The following is a 21,092-nucleotide window of genomic DNA, read 5'->3' as shown; positions in this document are numbered from 1 at the left end:
CAGTCAGTGGCCTCTGTAGCAGTCCCTGGCTCCATAGTAGTAAATTGGGGACATGCCCTGACTCAGGAGGAAGAGTGTCACCCACTATCAGCACAAAGAGCATCACTAAATCTCTAGCACCACTTCCTGCAACATCAGAGCTTTCCCGCGAAGGACTCCCAGTCAAGAAATGAACAGGCTTAACTGGGCTCAGTTTGTGAATGGCACAAAAGCTCACAGCCTGAGTTTGAGTCAATGTACACCACATAATGGAGGCATGATTGATAGTCTCAAAGGTAATAAGGATATATTCTTTTTTAACAATATGTTGAACAAATAGGACCCAATTTTCTAAAGAGCTCATCATCTAACATGCTCTTTTGCAACTCTGTCCTATAGAGTCTATAATCAGGGAGTGAGTCTCCCACTGGAATAGATGGTTTCTTCTCAGTATAGTGGTTGTTGACCAGATGACCTACCTGTGTTGGGAGTCAAGCACACACAGGTCTTTCTGCTTATGGTGATCAAGTCCCTCCCTATCGCTAGGACAGTGATGAACAGCTGCTTCTCTGTGTGACCACTAGAGGGCATAACAGCACCCTGGAAAGTTAGCAAGCATGTCTCAAGCTAAGATTTTGTCACAGATATTTTTAATAAAAGTCATAGACAGGTCACAGGCAATAAATAAAAATTCACAGAAGCCATGACCTGTCCCTAACTTTCGCTAAAAAAATCCATGACAAAATGGGGAGACAGGTTCAGCTCAGCATGCACTGCGGCTGGGGCTCCGGGGTCCCTCACCACTGAGGTGAGTGGGAGCTCCAGGGTGCCCCTGATGTGGCAGCAGAGCGGCTCTGGAGGATTCCCGCAACCTATGGTGAGTGAGAGCTCCAAGGAGTCCCACCACCATGGCTGGGCAGCCGCAGGGGGTCCCTCCACTGCCCACCGCATCTGGGCAGTTGCAGGGTCCACTTGCCACAGCTGGGAGTTGCAGGGTCCCCCCACCAGGGCAGGGGCTGTGGGGGCAGGAGGGATGGCTGCAGGCTTCAGCCATGGGGCAGAAAATGTCATGGAGGTCAATGGACGTCACAGATTCCGTGACATAATAGTAGCCTTAACCATTTCTGAAATGTCTAGGAACAAAGTCTGGACAACATTTATTTTAAAGATGGATCCAAGCCCATCCCAACATTTCAGGGTGTTTGGATCTAGGAATTGGTTTATCCCATTATAGAGTTAGAGGACAGATCTGAAATTCTGACTCAGGTTCAGATTTACAACTGCCACTTCACTAACCTGGGGAATGTCTGTCTGCAGCCTGTTTCTTATTTTATTGTCCTAGATTTTTTACCCTCTTGACCTCACCTATTGACTGATGTAAACCACATCGAGGCCAAAGCCAATCAAGTGACCCGTGAAGGAAGTTCTGCCTTTAGGCTCCAATTCAGCAAGGTACTCAACCACGTGCCCAAATTTAAGCACCTGAGTAGTCCCACTGAAGATAAGTTAAGCATCCTCAAGGATGCTAGCAGTTGGGATTGAAGTCCCAGTGTAGCAGGTGTAACAAGATGACCAATGTTAGTATGGTGGGTCCCGTGCTTTTCTTGGCGGGGGGCTAAGACGCCACCCCTTGCCCCTGCTCTTGGGCACCAAGGGCCCCACTAGTGGCCCTGATAGGTGGGAAAGGAGAGGGGTAGGGATCTGGCTTTGCTCCTCACTCTGAGTCCCAGCCCCTCTCAACCCCTGCAGGTTTCTTACCCTCTTCCCCCTTGGGTGGGGTTACTCCCAGTCCTTAGATGCTGGGGAAGGGAGTCTCCCTGCCCTGCTGGGGCAGAATCTTCCTTACTTCAGTTCTCTGATCTTTCCAATCTCACATCATTCCTCCAAGCTTCAGTCCTCTCTCCTTCCTCCTCTTCTGACTGCCTGAAGCAGGGGATTTTATTAGGCTTCTGACAGGGCCATAATTGTCTTCAGGTGCTCCAATTAATCTGTAGTAACCCTCCCTAGTCTTCAGGGAACCATGCCTTAATTAGCCTAGGGCTTATATATTTCCCCTATACTACTCTCCCACTGCTCTCTGGCCCTCCTGTATCACACACGGCAGAAAAGGGGAGGATGGGAATCTTGACTTCAGTATTAGGTCCGTTCCCTCTCTGTCTCTTTTAAATCCCATTTAATGTAATGTGCAAAACATACCAAGATTAGCTGCATTGTGTCCAGGGGCAGCTCCAGGCCCCAGCACGCTAAGTGCATGCTTGAGATGGCATGCCGTGGGGGGCGCTCTGCCGGTCGTCGGGAGGGCGCGTGGCGCGCTGGGGCCTGGAGCTGCCCCTGGACACAATGCAGCTAATCTTGGTATGTTTTGCACATTACATTAAATGGGATTTAAAAGAGACAGAGAGGGAACGGACCTAATACTGAAGTCAAGATTCCCATCCTTCCCTTTTCTGCCTTTGGCAGCATGCCTGCAGAGGGTCCGCTGGTCCCGCAGCTCTGGTGGACCTCCTGCAGGCATGCCTAAGGGAAGTCCACCGAAGCCGCTGGACCAGTGACCGGCAGAGCACCCCCCGCAGCATGCCACCGTGCTTGGGGCGACGAAATGTCTAGAGCCATCCCTGATTGTGTCACATTTGCTTTGTGTGCATATAATGTGACTTATCCATTCCCTCAACAGGATGGTCCCATTTATATCAGCTTATGATTGTTGGGAGCTCTCTGTGTGTGTGCATCTGTGTGTGAGTAAAGGGGAAACAAGACCCTGGAGACACTGAGTACTGTATGGCTCAGAGGACTATTAAAGGGAACTCAGTCCAGGACAGTACAGACTGAGAGCCATTACTCTTACAGGAGTGTGCCATAAAAGAGAGAGGTTTATGTAGTTAGTTAATAGATAATGTGCCAGTAGACGGTGCTAGAGAGCATGCAACATTGTTCCTGGGTTTTGTATCACCAAATACAATTAGTTGGCATGATACACTCCAAATGGCTACTTGTGGGAACAGTTCACATGCAGCTCTTGTGGTGTCCCTAGCCTCTGTTTGCCAGAAGCTGGGAATGAGAGACAGGGGATGGATCACTTGATGATTACCCGTTCTGTTTATTCCCTCTGGGGCACCTGGCATTGGCCACTGTAGGAAGACCAGATACTGGGCTAAATAGACCTTTGGTCTGACCCAGTATGGCCACTCTTATGTTCTCTTCTGTTAGCTCTTAGCAGATATCATTTGATGGCTGTTCAGTGGCTTACGTGAAATAAATTAATAGTTTTAATCAACTTATTTAATGGTTAATAAACAACTTGCACAGCCCAGTGCACCGCACTGAAACCATTTCCTCCACTGGCAGTAACCAGAAGCTTTGTTGGCAGTCTCAGCAGAAAGGCCAGGGACTGCTGAACCACAAAGACTTAATTATCCTCTCCCAATTTCCAGGTCAGGGCTGAGGTGTAGCAACAGGGTGAGGTAAAGCTTCTACTGCTACTATCCCTGTCTTGTGCGAAAATACTTAAGGGCTGTCTGGCTGACATAGACCCCACCTGAAGCTCACAGTAGTTTATGTGCGAAGAGCGGAAGGATGATTTTGTAATCAAGATATTAGACTAGGAATTAGAAGCTCTGGGTTCTGTCCCCAGCTCTGCCATAGACCTTAGCCAAGTCACTTAGGGTCTGATTTTCAAAGGTGCCTAAAGATGCAGATAGGCACCTAGTGAGATTTTAAAGTGCCTAACTAGCTCTTGTTTCAGTCAGAAGGAATTTGGCACCTCAGTGCTTTGGAAAATTCCACCAGATGTCTATCTGCATCTATAGGTGACTAAATACCTCTGAAAATCTGGCCTTGAATCTCACTGCACCTCAGGTGGTATGGGCAGGATAATACTTCCTTTCTTCCAGCCAAGGGTGCAAGAACCTGTGTAGAAGTGAGGGGGGCACCAGTTGTGTGCACCAACATGCTGCACTGTAACTCTCCCATGTGGACACTGTGGGTGCAAAGTGAAAGGTTCCTACTTCACATTAAAGTAGCCCTGTTTGAAGGAGACTCTCTTAATGCAAACTAGGAGCCTTTTAGTTCACACCTGCAGCATCCACATGGAGGAGTTACAGCTCATCTCCCTTGTAGTCCAAACCATGGGGAGATAAGAAAACAAGTGCCACTGTATTTGAATGCAGAGTCTTTATGAGATCCAGCTTTGTAATTTTGTCCTTCTAAGCAGAAGTTCCTGTAGAAGAAATCCAGTTTAAAAGACTTCCCATCCACCTCTCCAAGATCTCTCCTATTCAGTTAACCTAAGCCTTTGTCTTTATCTGGGAAGTTGCACCACAAAATGACTTCAAAGGTCATACCTGAAGTGTGTTAAATGTCTCTGGATGTCGAGGTCTAATATTGGAGTTGGTCTTGAGGATCCAAGGGGCGATCTGTCTTGACTCAATAGGTCCTGGAATTCTTTACATATTTGTCTAAAAGAAAAGGGGAATCATTTTAAAGGGATCCATGCAGTCTTCATTGTGAGGCTGATACCCGTACCAGACATCATAACAATTCAACATTATTGTTGTAGCATCTGTGAGACCAGCCCTAGCACAAAAATGGTTTAGAGTGCAATGATATACGACAGCAAAAAAAATGACCAAAAGCATCAGTAGACAGACACTGTCAGACACTGTCAGCAGCATCTTCACAAGTCTATCTGTAGGACCCTGTCTAGATTAAAGAAACAGGTTGTATTGGAAAACAGGTTTCCTGACCTGTTTTTACACATGATTTTTGCACTTAGAATGGAACAGTTTTAACACCTTTAAAGATGTGTTAACTGGGTCAGCTAACACACTTTTAAAGGGTTAAATTTTGTCTACGCTAGTGGCAGGGTATGTTTGAAAGCCTATTAACATGATAGGCATACCCTAAACTTGTCTGCAAATTTGTACAGACACTATATAGGCAGGCAAGATGATATTTGCATGTGCAAACTGGCCAACTGTGCATAAAGTGCCTCGCCTAGCCTCCGTCCTGGGTCCTGCTAATCTATCTGTGAGTCATCTACAGTGTCTGAACCCAGGACCTATTACAACTCAACATAGACCTCCCTCCTAGGGCTGACCGGAGGACAGTAATTCCATTCTGCAGCAACTTTTGAAATCTGGTTTTGTTCTGCATCAAAAACTTTTGAATATTTTCCCTGAAATGGAAGTTTGCCAAAATGTTCCCTTCAGGCTGAAATCTGAGCTCTGTGCCCATCCACTGTAATTAGGCCTCAGTCAGAGGAGAGTTTTTCATCCCACATCACTCTAACTTAGGCAAAGCAGGTATTTGAAGCAGCGTCTCCCACATCTCACCCAAAGGCCTGCACCATCAGGCTATAAAGCATAAGGAAGTTGCCCCTTTCTTTCTCTTTTTTCTCCCCTGCCTGATAAAACCTTATTCAAAACCAATAGGTCTCCACAAACATTTAGACAAAAATGTTCACACCAGCTGTATCATCTCTATTTCTGGGCTAAAGGAGCAACTCAATTAATTGGCAGCAATAGTAGGTGGCTATCCTCTTGCAAAACAGCCAGTGGAGGGGAACGTGCAAATGTACATTACACAACTCTACTGTTAAAATCATCTCATCTTGCATATCTGAGGCCTACAAAAGTTTGTGTCCTTTTAGGTACCACTTTTGTAACTGATTCCCTCAGGAGTCATCTATTGAGGGTGAACTCAGGATCTTCAATACTACAACCCCCTTACGCTAAAGGTGGGACCCCATAAGCTATAACAGGCTAGCAACCTCTGTGCTACTCTGGGTTTACCCATCCTGCCTCTTGTAAATGGGGGCAGTGAATATGGCTCTGTGAGCTGACTTGTTGAAAGGTTTGCATCAGTGCAGACTTTTATCCAAAGACAGGGATTCAGCACTTTTTCCGGTAAAATTACAGAGAAGTGTGTGCATATGGAGTATACAGTTTTAATGAATCAGGCCCTTAGAGGGGGAAAAAAAGACTCTTTTAACAACAGAAATCAGTCAAGTGCTTTGGCTTATAAATGATCACACACCTAGGATGCCTGTCAGTTCTACCTCCAGGTTCTACCTGTTGGAAACATTCAGCTTAAAAGTTGTTAGATTTGACTATGGCAAGTGTCAGAACTGAGCCAAGTGCTCGGTTCCTGTCTCTTCCCTCCTGACATGTCAGAAGTCGTTAACTAGGGCTGTGGATTGAAGGGGGAGAAAAGCAGCTTTGCATTATACATGAAAACTGACAGAGAGCAGTAACCTACTTTAAAGTGGCTTCCCAGGCAGAGAAGTGTCTCTGGAAAAGCAACTCCATGGGGTTCCATAGTTACTCGCTCTGGGACAGCCTGTGATTCTGCAGGCAGCCCTGATGGAGGGATGGCACATGAGCATGTGGTCCCAGAAGCAGACCAGAGTGTGAATTGTGACTCCAAGAGGCACAGTACTTCTCATGCTCTAAGGGAAAGCAAGTTACTACTCCTTTCCGTGGAGCAGCGTACTCCTCACTCTGCATCCAGTCATCTACTCAGGCCAGGGAGCGAGTGGGTGGGGTCAGGTACCTCCACTGCTTACCCCTTCGCCACCCACTGACTACATTCCTTGCCGATGCTCTACCTCCTGCCTCCCTGCTCCCTTGCTTGCTGCCTGGTGTATCAGGCAAGTTGCCCCAGCTTGCCTCATCATGGTCACAGTCACAGTCTGAGCAGCACCGAGCAGGGATGTGAGGGATGCTTTACTCCAATCATGGCCAAATGAGGACTGTTAACGACTTAGGGGGGTACATTCCCAGAAGGGTTATTTCCTGTGCTGGGGGCAAGTTGCAGTCACAAACTTTACACTTATATTTCCATTGCACCCACAAAACTCACATCCTCACTGTTCAGCCTGCAGCTGAATTTTGGGTGCAAATCAGTGGGGCAAGTGCTCAAATGTCCAACCTACTATTCAATTTTGCAAATGCAATGAAGGTCTGTGAATGGGAGAGTGAGTGTCTACCCAGCTGAATGTACACTCCTTGGTGGCTCCACCAGAAATCTGCTCAATTCACATATGAAAACATTATTTCCTTGGCTGCCAGGGATGGGCAAACCAATCTATGTGATATTAGAACCAACCAGAACTCACACCCAAATTTCAGTCCTGGCTGTCCTGAAGTTCAAAAAAGTTTGACTCACTTTACGTGTATGTTAATGTGCATTAGAGCTGAGTCAAGAATTCACAGGAAAGCATTTCATTAGATGAATGTAGCCTCTTTTGCTACACCTGGAATATCTGCAGCTGTGAGCAGATCTCTGTTTTCTCCAGTTTTCTTTCAATACAGGACCTAAATTCAGGTGATGAACAACGTACTCTTAGTAATCTCTAATTACTTTCACCGAGGCTTAAACAAATACTGGAGAAAGCAAACAGGCACCTATTGCTGGCTTAGAATAACTCACTCAAATGATAACTACTTATCAATCTATCTGTGTGTCAATGAAACTAACGTATTGATCACCATAGGACCTTAGCGCCATAGCTGTATTTTGTGTCCTTAGCTGAATGATGGTCATGCAATGGAGTGGAATATATAGAGCTGATGGCATAGCAGGACATCACCTGTTTTGTGCCAGAGGTTTGATAGGTTCCCACGCTCCTTATGCAGTGGGTTATGTTGGGGCAACTAGGTTTTCAACAAGATGTGCTTAGCAGCTGAAGATCTCCCAATCTTTAATGTATTCATCCACAAGCACCCTGTAAGGTAGGGAAGTGCTACTACCTTTGTGTTATAGGTGGGGAACTGAAGCATAGAGAGACTAATTGACTTGCCCAAGGTTATTCAAGAAGCCTGTGACAAAGCAGGAAACTGAACCTAGGTTTCTCTAGTCATAGCCTAGCACCGTAGCCACTACACCATCTTTCCTCTCGCGCACACATCTCATAATAAGTTTTTGACTTGGAAAATAGTTCTTCTGATCGTACATCGTCATGCATCAGCTGATTAACAGTCGAAGTCATCAAGACATGCCCCCTATATTATAGCATTGCAGAGTTAGATGTGTTGTAAGAGTTTTACACCTTCCTCTGAAGCATCTGCCATTGGTCATTCTTGGCGGCAGGACTCTGGACTATAGAGGCCATTGATCTATTGTCTCACAGCAGTTGTTCTCTTCTGGAATGTAACCATAAAATGAGCCTATGGTGGGCTCCAGACCAGGTCTAAGAGGTGAGATGGGAAGCATCTCGTGCAGTTTTGTACAGGTAGATATGCCTGCAGTGCATCTGGCTTGTCAATGGCTCTTTTGAGGATGAGAACACTTTGAAACTGTGCATGTATGTGAAGTGGATCTGTGCTAGACTTGGGTAAATAATTTAAGTTGCCATGTGGACTTTTTTTGCCCTGACAGAGTAATTGTTTTTTATGGCTCCTTGGGGAATTGAAAGAGTTTATCAAGGACTATCTGTCTCTGGTGTGGTTATAGATTTTCAACATTTAGTTATATCTACAGTGAATGCCAATTAAAGTGGTATCCTGTTTCTCTCCACTTTAAGTCAGTGACATGAGTTTTGGACTATTGCATGCAGGTGTTCTACAGCTTTTGATCCTGTAACACATCTGTGGTCACTTACAACTTCATGATTTTCCCTGGACAGTGCATCACAGCTTATTAGATTATAAACTCCTTGGTTCATGGACTTTTTTTGTTCTGTTTGTACAGTGCCTAGTATAATGGGGTTCTGGTCCATAATTGATCATCCCAGGCATCACTGGAATATAAATAATAATAATTTTAAACTTCAGAGTCACTAAGTCTAGAACTCAAACCTTACTTCTCTATAACCAAAGTCCCCTACCGCTTGAGCTGAAGCGTAATATTCAGCAGAATGTTAATAACTAGTACTAGTAAAATAAACAATCAAACAAGTAGAAAAATCATTTTTGCTGATTTTTCAAAATTTCAAAAAATGTTGACATCTCCATGACATTTTTTGGTTGTTAAGAAATTTCCACAAGCTGATTGAAAAACCTGAACATTTTCACTGGGGAATTTTTGTCAACATTTTTCATATTTTATCAAGAACTCAAAATTCAGAAAATCTCATCAGCTCTATCAATAGCACACAGTTAAGCGGTTCTGATTCTATCCAGTAGAGGGCAGTGCCCAGCAACCTACCCACCAGTTCATTTACTTCCTTATTTAAACTACATATTTAATGGGAAAATAAAATAACAATGCGAGAGTAAGGCTGCTGACAGCGCTGGGTTTGTTAGAAAATATAATCAAAGAAAGGCGGCTTAGATGGCTGAGACATGTACACCATACGGAAGATGGGAGGCATGCTGTGTGAGCACAGAACTGGGTACAGCCCAGGAGAAAATGAGAAAGGCCAAGGAAGAGCTCACAGAAGACAGTGATGGAGGCTATTGAATGCACTGGCATAATGTAGGAAGATGTACCACAACTAGCCAGCAACTGTTATCAGTGGAGGAACTGAACTGTCAATGGCAGAGAATGGATTAAGGTAAGGTTAGACACAGCATATCCTTGAGTGTCTATGGTGCCCAAGCATTTCACATTAATTTCGGAGAGTGTAACTATCCAGAGCTTCATAGTTGTCACTGTGGTGTACACCATGGCAGTTATGAACTTCTTGTCAACTGCTAAGCTAAAGCTCAGATACTCCTTCTCCATGAGTATTGGCCCTGACACTTGAGCTAATGGAGAATGTTTGTTAGTAGCATAATTATGGATGTATTATTTACTACAGACATTTGTATGATGCCCATTTTTGTAGTATCTGGGATCGCAGTACCTTAGGGCCTATGATACTGTGTGGTGTAGTTCAAATTCCATCCAGTAGAGGGCACTTGTTACATACACACTAGCCAGTCTATTACAATACATCAGTCACCCCACATACAGTCAAGTATCAGGAGGTAGCAGTGTTAATCTATATCCACAAAAACAACAAGGAGTCTGGTGGCACGTTAAAGACTAACAGATTTATTTGGGCGTAAGCTTTCATGGGTAAAAAACCTCACTTCTTCAGAGGTTTTTTACCCACGAAAGCTTATGCCCAAATAAATCTGTTAGTCTTTAATGTGCCACCGGACTCCTTGTTGTTTTTCCTACATACGGTATGATAAATGATATCTTTACTTTTAAAGGTAGGGTTAACTGATCAACTAGCGAGTACTTTTAGCTGATGGAGGGGAAATAGGACATTTCTATGACTGAAAATATGATAGCGTCATGGTGTCAATGGTTGCATTTAGGATCAGGGAGCATTTCCAGTTTAAACTGCCGTTTACTTCCCTTTTTATTTATTTTGGTCCATATCAATGCATTGTGTATACAGAATGGGGGCTAGGTTATGATGTGGTCTATGCATCTGCCCTGGGGTGTGCGGTGGAGAAGATAACCTCTTTTCAAGACCCCCGGATGGACTGGCTGGATTGTGGGTCTGGAGATGCAGAGGTAAATGGACTCTGTGTGCCCGCTACTCCTCACCATCTTTGCAAGCAGGTGGCTGGTAAATGTAGGAAGTGGCAGGGGAATGGGCTGACCTGTCCCCCGATGGGCCAGCCAGTAGAGATGAACCAGCCTGGGGAGCATGGTAATTTGTTAGTGGTATAAGCCAGAGGCAATTTACTATCTCCTGAGGGGAAGGAGAGAGAATAGAAGAATTTGTGCCTCGGAGGGGTGTTGCTGACTCACCATGCCTCCTGGGGTAGTTCTGGGGTGGTGCCACTTACATATACCATCCCCTTGCTCAGGGCTATGCCTGGAGGCACAATCAAGCCCTAAATACTCAACGGTTTAACCAGAAGCATAGCTACACAACTCAAAATAAGCTAAGTGATGTTTCCGCAACTTCTGGGTTATTTACTTATTTCTACGTTTGTGAAATGCATCAGACAGCTGATATATGTGAGTGAAGAACATAAGTAGAATAATAACAATACTTTGCACTCACATCTTCCCTTGTACTCAATGTTCTCAAAGGGCTGCAGTAACAGGAATGAATAAAGCTTGACATCAAGCTAGTGATGTACATGAGTATCCTGAGTCACGCGTTGTTCTTAGTCCGTGAATGGAACTCTCATTTACCTCAATAGGAATCGAGCACTAGATTTCATAGTCCCTGATGTGCTTTGCCACTTAGCACTCAAAGAAGTCTTGGCTCTGACTCACGTATAGCGTTGGACATATAAACAACATGATGACAACAACAGTCGGCTCTGAATAGGCAATTATACTTGTGGTCCAACAATACATGAAAAATTGTAACCGTTGGTGTGTATGGACCATGAGGTCCAACTGCTCTGCATACCTTCTTCCCAGCAAATTATCTTTATTTCATGAGTTATACCCTGGCATGGTTTGTTCCCATTATTTCAGCCACTAGTGAGGCAGGGTCATCTTGTGAACTGGGAATTCAGGAGGTCTGGCTTCAGTTCCTGGCTCTGCCACAGACTTCCAGTGTGATGTTGGACAAGTCACCAAGGCCCCGATCTTTATAGGCATTACTGTGCTTGACATCACAATCCCCAATGTATTTAGGAGCCTAATCTCATTTGCAAAAGGGATTTAGGAATTTCGGAGTGTTAATCCCATCAACAGTCAGATCTAGACTCCTCAGCGCCTAAATCCCTTTTGAAAATCAGTTAGACTCCCAGCTCAGTTAGGCGTTGCGAAGCTGAGCGCAGCAAGGCCTAAATTGCTTTAAAGATCTTGGCCTTAATCACTCTGGTGGAGATCCTCACTTGGTGTAAATTGTCATAGCTCCATGGACTTTAGTGGAGCTGAAACAATTGCATCAGCTGAGGATCTGACCCCACCCTTGCCCCCTCGGTGCCTCAGTTCCCCCTCTGTATATTGGGAATAATTATTAATTATCAGTTGTATTGTGTTAGCAGATTGGAGCCCTAGTACCATGGAGCAGGATTGTGCTGGACTCCGTACAAACACAGAACGCAGAGCTGGCCTCTGCCCCAAAAAGCCTACATTTTAATAATGCTCCCTCCCTATTTATGCCCCAGTCCTGCAAAGACATACGCACATGCTTCACTTCCTGCACTGTGAGCAGTCCCAGTGTAAGCTCTTCGGGTTAAACACTGTCTCTTACTATGTTTTGACAGCACTTAGCACAAAGGGTCCTTGATCTCGCTTGCGGCCTCTGGGGGCTATTGTAATACAAATAATAATAAACCTCCTATGATCCGAATGAAAAGCGTCTGGCCACATTTCTTGTGTTTAATGATTTTTCTTGCTTACTTTGTTGCTAGGATCATCTTTTTCCTCGCTGTCTGTTCTTTCTGTTCCATATGTTGTCTGGCAAGATGTTCTCCTACTGCCTTGGCCGGGAACTCTGTTTCGCAGGTGTAGCCAAAATCCCTGGCCAAATGTAAGGCTTCCCCTGGAGGCAGACAAAATAGGTCAATCAGTTTATATGAAACTTTTTTTAAAAGAATTTTTTCAGCTATATATATTTTTTAAAAAAGTAAGCACAACAGGTCACTGCAGTGTGACTATGTCCTTGATCTCAGTTACTCCAGTGTAACTGAGATCAGATTCTGGCCTCTTGGCCCTGTGGCCCAGATATGAGGCGCTGTGTAAGGAATGGAGGGGCATGGTGGCCACTCTTCCAGCCTTTCTGTTGGAAGAGCAGCTTGGAAAAGGCTGCAGTGAAGTCCTGCCGGTGAGAAGATGGATTCTATCCATTTCATCCCCCCTGCGGGGTCCTTCCCCCATTCCATGGAGTGTGATTACTGAGGCTTTGTGCGAGTGGGTAGAGGATTTCACTTCAGCTGCATATCTTTGAATTTTCCTTTGTATGTTTATTGACTGGGTGGGTTTCTCCAGTTTAATTTCCAGTGAAACCCATCTTAAGTGAGCAGCTAAGGGATCAGCAACTACCAAGAGGTGGGGCCAGATTCCCTGAGCCTGCTGGAGGGAGGTGTCAATTACACTAATACCTCTTTCCATTTAGAGGGTGATGCTACTGTCATCTCCCATAAGTTTTTTTCTGCCACAGGAACATCTTCAATTTCCACATGCGACTCCCCCACTGTCTACATAAATCAGGTTGTCACACACCTAACGGCATGCATAAACCAATTCAATTCATGCACTGATCACATGACACTTGTTACGTGACATAAGTCGACGTCGACTTTTGCAAGCACAATCTGTTTGTGGGTGCTCAAAACCAGTGGTTCTCAACCTTTCCAGATGACTGTACCCCTCTTGGGAATCTGATTTATCTTGTGTACCTCACTTACAAAATCAGACATAAAAATACAAAAGAATCACAGCACACTATTACTGAAAAATCGCTTACTTTCTCAGTTTGTCTGTATGAAATTTTAGTTTGTACTAACTTCGCTAGTGCTTTTTTTGTAGCCTGTTGTAAAACTAAGCCAATATCTAGATGAGTTGATGTACTCCCTGGAAGACCTCTGCATACCCCTAAGGGTTATATGATTATAAGGGATAGCAAACAGAATAAAGCAGATTACCTTAGTAAATAAAAAAACCCTGCAAGCTGATCTTAACACACTAGATAGGGAGCATAATTAGCAAATTCTCGCCCTGAGTGATAAACAGTCTAGCAGATTCTTAAGGCAAAAGTTGCCTTGGTTTTTCCAGGTTTTCAAAGACAGGCTAAAGATCCTTCTAGTCAGGGCCCATCATTCCCCTTCCCACAGTTCAGTCTTTATTTCGCAGATGTTTCCAGGTATATTGTTCTAGGGTGAGTGAGGACCCACCATAATGTAATTTCCCCCTTTTATATCTTCTCCCCACTTGCTGGAAAGCTCCTTTGCTGTGACCTGGGTCAAACAGTTCCCACTGTGTAGTGCTATCTCTGAGAGGTTTCCATTGTACACAGTTCCTGGATAAACCTTGCGCTTGTGCGCATTTCCTCAGTAAGCCATTCACTTTTTTACTGTCGTACCTGAAAGGCTGCTTGTGGGTGTTTTCAACCTCAGGACATGTTTTAGCAACACATACATAGCCAACCTTCATAACTTCACATATGATGATAGCACGTATAATCTGATGAGATATTACTATCTAGCGGATCAAGACTTTTAGTGTAGATGCAAGGGAGGATTAGCCTTGAACCCGGGCTCAAGCATGGGCTTACATTGCAGTGTAGACCTACCACAGTCCTAACTCCCAGGACTCTCTGCCACAGCCAGCTCATCCCTACAATCTCTAATCCCTGAGCATTCCCCCCTTCACTGCAGTCTCCTGCCCAAATTTAACCACATCATAAGTAGTTCTGCTGGAGTCAGTAGCACCGATCACATGCCTAAAGTTAGACATGAGCTTAAATACGTTTCTGAAATGTTTCCCTTTTTTCCCATCAAATTTCTCACAAAAAATATTGATTGGAAAATAAATGGAAGTTTGGAAAATGTTGATGAGCTGTATTGGGTCTCTTTTTACATCTGCTTATGATCTTGCTGATGTCACCTTGGTTTCTTCCTTTCCTAGCTGGCTATTGCTTCTTTCAGTGGAGTACTAGTCCCTCCATGGTAAAGATGGATGCTAGCTTCCCATTAAAAGCCCTGCGTTTTCCAATCAATTGCCCTGTTTAAACACAAAAAAATGACTTTGTTGTTAATAGCCAGAGCATTTTCCTGAGTCGGAGACAAAAGACGTCATCAGAGACCATTGTTATTTCCCATTAAATCTGGGGCGCTGCCTTGTTTACAGCTATTGCCTGCGCTGAACGGCAACACATTCCTATAACGCTTGACAATTGACCGGGAAGATTTACATGATTGAAAGGGACAGTTGCTGAGGTTGAGCTAACACAAACAGCTCTGGAAAGCCGCGCTGGAGGGACCAGGCTGTGTACCTTGACAGGCTTCTGACGGCAGGTGCAAGGAGCAGCGTAAAGCTCTCCTGGGCCTAGCAAAGAGTGAGGGATGCTCCTATCTGGAGTGAAGGCAGAGGCAGTGTCCCAGGAGAAAGCTCTGGATCTGAATCTCCTCTCCTCCTTGGCTTTACCCCATCTGATGCTACTATCCAACAGAACTCCTATATAAGGAGTAGAGGTGGGGTGGACGTTGTCTTTCCACTCACTGGATGGAAAGGGAGGAGGGAGGGATGTGAAAACAAAGGCTAAAGGAAGGGATAAGATAGAATATGATGTTTTATATCAGGGAGGATAAAAGAGCCATTTTCCCTGCTGACCTATTTACCAGGAAGTGCAATGCTTGGGAAGGGATACCGAAGAGATGATCCTTGAAAAGATGCATGAAGGGTACAATAAAACTGGTGTCTTCATGGGGTCTGGCAGAAAAAATCCTGGGTTGTCTTTTTTTAAGCCTTGGATTCTAAAGTCTTATTTTGCATTGTTTAAAGTCTTATTTTGCATTGTTGCTTGATAGTCACTCTTGGATTTTTCACCTTGTGAAATGACAGTGTGGCTGGCATTTTCCCTTCCATGGGGGAGCCTCTCCAAGCAAATGTGATCTCTGCACTCTTGCATGCTTCCTTCAACCCACCCCAGAGCTCCACCCCAGGAACTTTGGCTATAAGAGGATAACCCGCTACTCTGTGAGCTGAAGGACTAGCTCGGTACTGTTGCAGACTGATAATCCACTTATCTAAACCAGGCCCTGGAAGGGACATTCTGGTACAGGCTGCAGTATAATGAGGTCCTAAGTCGGTGGGAGATGGTGCCTTTGCTGGGGTAGACATACGTGTGGATTTTACTCCCTCCTGAAATCCATCACATTCAACCAAATTGGTTTATTGGTTTCAATTTCAGCAAGGCCACGTGAAGGTGCCCTGGACAGAGAAGTGGAAATACACTCCGAGGAAAACGCATCCAGACGGAGCAAACCTGCCACTCTCCTCTGCACAAAAGAAGCCACAAAAAACAACATTTCCCTACTTCAGCTTCTACAAAAACCACATCCCCACCCATGAAATGCACAGAACTTCCACAATTAGATAAACTGTGTGATGGGCCCCAAAGAGCCACAGATTCTGGCAATTTCAGACCCAGGGAAGAGGAAGAGTGAATTTCTAAGGACTTCATGAAGTATTTCCCTGCTGGTGGCTCCTTCTGTTATGTACCCAGAGAGCTCTTCCTCAAGCACCTCTTCTCTCCTCTTGTAGGTCTGGTTTGACGTAAGTAACTTGCCTCATTTCTTAGTGGGCATAATTGGGAAGGTAAATGGAAGGTTAAGTTGTAAACAGGGGCTTGACAAACAGTATGCTGGAGTCAGGGAGTCTGTGCTAGCTAAGATAAGCAGCAGCACCCTGATGTCAGGGACTATGGACAAGGGAAACTTGGAATGTAAATGAACAGCATATGGACAGACCATGCTCTACAGGGATTGGTTCCTGCAGAGAGACCAAGCCATTCCAAAAATGTGTGATTTAATGTACAGTAAATTCAATATAATGTGTAAATGTATATAAAGGAAGAGGTTGTTTGTGTAACTTTGGATGTGTGGTACACCCTGTACCCACCCCTCTATGATTGAGGCTGATCAACTCAGCATTGTTTTGCTCTATGCCAAATAAAGGTACCCAAGTGACGAAATCCAGAGTTGAACTGAGTGTTTTGGATCCCAGAGAACTGGATGAAGTGTTCTCTCAGAACTGGACAAGATGTTCTGGATAAGGTAAATGGAAAAGCTTTTGGAGGGAATCCCAACTCCTCTATATCAGCGTGAGAAAGGCGGCCTCTCAAGTAGGCTGATCTCAAGCTATTTAGGGCGTTATAGGTCACAGTCAGCATTTTAAACTCCACCTGGAAACTAACAGGCAGCCAAGGCAGATCCTGGAGTGATCTGGGCAAATCCACAATGCAGACCAGGCCTAAATCCCAATCTAGTCATATGTGCTGAGTGGGCTTGATCACACGAGGAGCTAGGTCCCTCCTGCCAGGTGCTACGTGTTCTCCACTCCCAGACTTGTGGTGACCATTCCATTTTCCCTTTTTTAAAGCTGAGATGCCCTGTTTACTTCTGAATGGACATGTAGGGTATTATCCCGTCAGGTGCTCAGCTCCCACTACGTCAAGGGGAGTTGAGAGCTCTCAGCACCTAGGAGGTTGTTCCTCACCTCTCTGGGGCACAGAGCTGCTCATGACCAAGCTACAGGCTAGCAATTATCAGCAGGGAGTGCTTGCTGAATGCCTTTCAAACTGTAGCTATATCCTAGGAAATCTTAAGCTGCTCATGGGCAATTCTAGGTTTGAAAAAGGAATTTTTCTCACAAAAATTCTTTGTTGAAAAATGTGTCCCCTCTTTTTGGGAAAATGTTCAAGATTTTGAACCAGCTTGAAGCAATTCATGAAGAGACAAGCACAAAAAGGACACATTTGCCAGAAAAATAGTCCCATCTGTAGAATGGGTATAGAATTCTCATCTACCTCACAACAGCACGGTGATGCTTCTTTGGTTAATGTGTGAAATTCCCTGGTCAGAAAGCATCATGTAAATGTGAAGGGAAGCATGGTTTAATGACTAAGCTACTGGACTGGGGGACAGGAGACCTGAGTTTTAACTTCTGTCTCTGCCAGTGATTCTCTCATGAATTTAGGCAAGTCCCTGTGCCTCTTTGTACAAAATGGGATGATATGTAAATCTAGGGATGGAAGGTGTCATATCAATGCAAATTATTACATAGATAAAGATGAGTGAGGTGATATGTTTTGTTGGACCAACTTCTGTTGGTGAAAGAGAGAAGATTTCGTCCTCACTCAGAGCTCAGAACTTGTCTCTTTCACCAACAGAAGCTGGTCCAATAAAAAGGTGTTACCTCATCCACCTTGTCTTCTTAATACTCTGGGGCCAACATGGCTACAACACTGCAAATGCATTATTACATGACAGTATTATTATATTATGATATTACAAAAGCCTACCTTCAACCAGGGAAGTCAGAAGGGTGACATTTGCTGCTTTCCTTCTTCCTGCAGGCAAATTCAGTCCCAGTCTGTCCAATTTTTCTCGCAAACAGCGCCCCCCATTCTTGGATTTTGCTCTGTCGTGATAGAATGGGATTAAAAACACCCCACCCTGATTTTATTCACAGATTCATAGACTAAAATGCCAAAAAATCCCACTGTGATCATCCATTCTAACCTCCCTGTATAACACAAGCCATACAACTGCTCCAAAATAGTTCCTGAAGAATATCTGTGTATTCGTTTTCCTTGTTTGTTCATTACATGCCAGTCTAAAATTTCCATTCACTCCTTCTGCTAATCTTGGGTCTATCCCACCACTGCTGATGTCAATGAAAAATCTGTCAAGGACAGATCCTTATTTCCTTACTCACACCAAGTAGTGATTTACTCTAGAAGTGGTCCCACTGAAGTACCACTTGAGTAAAGTGATATTGAGCATGAGTACAGTGATCAGAATCTAGCTTTAAATTACTTCAGGCTGTGATGTTCAGCACTGTCCTCAGCAAAGGGTTTCACATAAGTTGCTCCACCCTAAAAGTAGCCTCATGAACAGAACTGGACAAAATTTGTCTGTTGAAAGTTTTTCTGGTGCAAAATGCAGATTGGGCAACACTGAAACGTTTTGCAAATTCATGTTGATTCCAAGACATTGTTCTTTTTGAAACATCCTCACCTCCGGAAAAAAAATCCAGACAAATAGACACAGTGGATTTTGATATTTCCTATCTGAAATGCTTCAATTTTTCTGTTTGAAATAACTTTTTTTTGTTTTTAAATGTTATTGAATGCTATTTTGAAACAATCCAGAAGTCTTTTTAAATAGTCAACATTGAAACAAAACATTTAATTTTGTCAAAATTAAACACTTTGGTTGGTCTGAAACTAAAATTCTTTCTTTTTGCTTCTCTCAAAATTAAAAAAAAATGGTTTTGATCTAACCCAAAATGATTTTTTTTGTTTTTACTTTTTAAAATCCCCAACAAATCAAAATACCTGTTAGTCACCCAGCTCTGCTCAAGAGACTTTGGTTATGTCTACACTGCATCGTACAACATGACTCGGTGTTTCCAAGCCTGTACTTGAGTCTCCACACTGCATTGGAAACCTGGGCTTACACCTGCTGGACCCAGGTCTCACAGCTGTAGTAATGTGTCCATGCCTCAGTATAAAAACTTTCTTGCTTGGGTCTGTGCCTTGACCTGTGTCCACACTGAAAAAGAACAGGGCTTGGGCTTATCCCCCATAGCAGAGACCTAGAAGCTAGGTGCAGAATCAGACATATTTGTGTGTGGGCAGAAGGGTCGTTGGTCTCAAACCTGAGTTACTATGGAGTATTCTCACTATGGAGTATTGACATACCCCTTACACACACCCCTCTGAGTCACAATCCACTCCCATTTTCCCCTGGCTGTGTGGGGTGTAATAAGTTACTTCTCTCTTTTTAGTCTATCAGCTTACTGCTTATTGCAAACTGAGGCAGCTCTTCTGTCTGGTGAGTGGGGCAGAGGGGAGACAAAACCCTGCCCACTGCTCCCTTCTCATTGCCCCATTGTCCCAGAGTGGGGAGAATCGAGCAAGTAGCACCTGCTCTCCATCCTGGCTGGAGTCAAAATCTGAGGAGAGTTGAATAGGGGGCCTTACTCCCTCGTATTCCCTTATGCGGCTAAGCTGTGACTAGGGCTTGCTGAAATTTTTCCATCAAAATTATTTTTCAACAGGAAATTCGTTTTTGGACTGAATGAATTTTTCCACACAAAGAGTCTGCTTTCCATGGAACATTTGATCTTGCCAATGAAAAGTTGATTTTTCTTTTTCTTTCTTTTTTCCTTTTTTTTTGATGAAAAGTCCATCTTTTTCTGCAGAAAAGATTGATGAAAAGAATATTTTTCTTTGTTTTCACCTGCTCCCCTCCCCGCCATTTTCTGATCTACTGTACCGATGATGATTTAGACAAAAGTTTATGAGGAAAAGAATGACAGTGCTACCTTGACTGTGCTACACCTGACCTCAACTTACCTTCTCAAAATGCCTCCCAAGAGCGAAGCATTGAGGCATTCGGGTGGAGAGAGGCGCCTCTTCACCTCTGCAATGGTCACTTTGTATTTAGAAGTGGAGCTGAGTAGAGATAAGCGCCCGGGTACAGAGCAAAAAAGATCTGTGGGGTTAACAACACAGGTACCACCTACAAAACAAAAGACACATGCCTTAGGTTAGAAGACGGAATCGAAGTACGGTCTCTAAGATGTTTTTCTTTGCTTTGACAAATACAGGCACAATTGTGCACTTTTCTTTTTCTTTCTTTCTTTCTTTCTTTCTTTCTTTCTTTCTTTCTTTCTTTCTTTCTTTCTTCTCACTCTACAGTTTTCAGAAGACCTACTAGATTGAAATCTAATAGGTGGCAGAAATGAACCAATATTTTTTAAAATCGTAAACTTTAAAGCTAGAAGACACCATTATGATTATCCAGTCTGATCTGCACAACACGCCATGTAAAGTCAGTCAGGGGTGCTGGAACAATTTCTATAGTGGAGGTGCTGAGAACCATTGAACCAAACTGTACACCCTGTATATGATGGAAACCACTTCAAGTCAGGGCATGCTACAGCACCCCCCTGCACTTCTTGTTCCAGCACCTCTGATGTCAGCCAGTGATTCCTGCATGTAGCATGACAACAACTTATGGCTGAACTAAAGCATCTGCTTTAGACAGCTAGTCATGATTTAGAAACTCCTCAAGTAATAGAGAATTTACCACATCTCTTGGTGATCTGCTCCAATGGTAAATTACCCTGACTGCTAAAAGCTGCCTTTTAACGTTCACAAGATAGTATATACCAGGGGTCGGCAACCTTTCAGAAGTGCTGAGTCTTTATTTATTCACTCTGATTTAAGGTTTTGAGTACCAGTGATACATTTTAACATTTTTAGGTCTTTTTCTATAAGTCTATATAATATATAGCTAAACTATTGTTGTATGTAAAGTAAATAAAGTTTTAAAAATGTTTAGGAAGCTTTATTTAAAATTAAATTAAAATGCAGAGCCCCCCGGACCGGCGGCCAGGACCGGGGCAGTGTGAATGCCACTGAAAATCAGCTTACGTGCCGCCTTCGGCGTGCGTGCCATAGATTGCCTACGCCTGGTATATAACATCATTTGGGAATATTGGTATCCTATTTAGTCCAGGAGAAATGGTCA

At 44.0% G+C, this 21,092-nt stretch overlaps 1 protein-coding gene across 1 annotated transcript in view; it reads right to left on the bottom strand.

Annotated features, from left to right (window-relative positions):
- Nucleotides 1-21,092, bottom strand: part of TFAP2D (transcription factor AP-2 delta) — a 50,007-nt gene that overhangs the window by 13,946 nt on the left and 14,969 nt on the right. Inside the window, exons 4-7 of the mRNA XM_050948880.1 lie at nt 19,913-20,078; nt 17,852-17,970; nt 12,229-12,370; nt 4,320-4,433 (exon numbers count right to left, since the gene is read on the bottom strand). Coding sequence (XP_050804837.1) covers nt 4,320-4,433; nt 12,229-12,370; nt 17,852-17,970; nt 19,913-20,078 — 541 coding nt within the window. The remainder of the gene's footprint in view (nt 1-4,319; nt 4,434-12,228; nt 12,371-17,851; nt 17,971-19,912; nt 20,079-21,092) is intronic.

Source organism: Gopherus flavomarginatus, chromosome 4 (genome assembly GCF_025201925.1).
Source record: "Gopherus flavomarginatus isolate rGopFla2 chromosome 4, rGopFla2.mat.asm, whole genome shotgun sequence".
NCBI classification, from domain to species: Eukaryota; Metazoa; Chordata; order Testudines; family Testudinidae; genus Gopherus; species Gopherus flavomarginatus.
The sequence above is the reverse complement of the archived record's forward strand: the minus strand, read 5'-3'. Positions and strand labels throughout refer to the sequence as shown.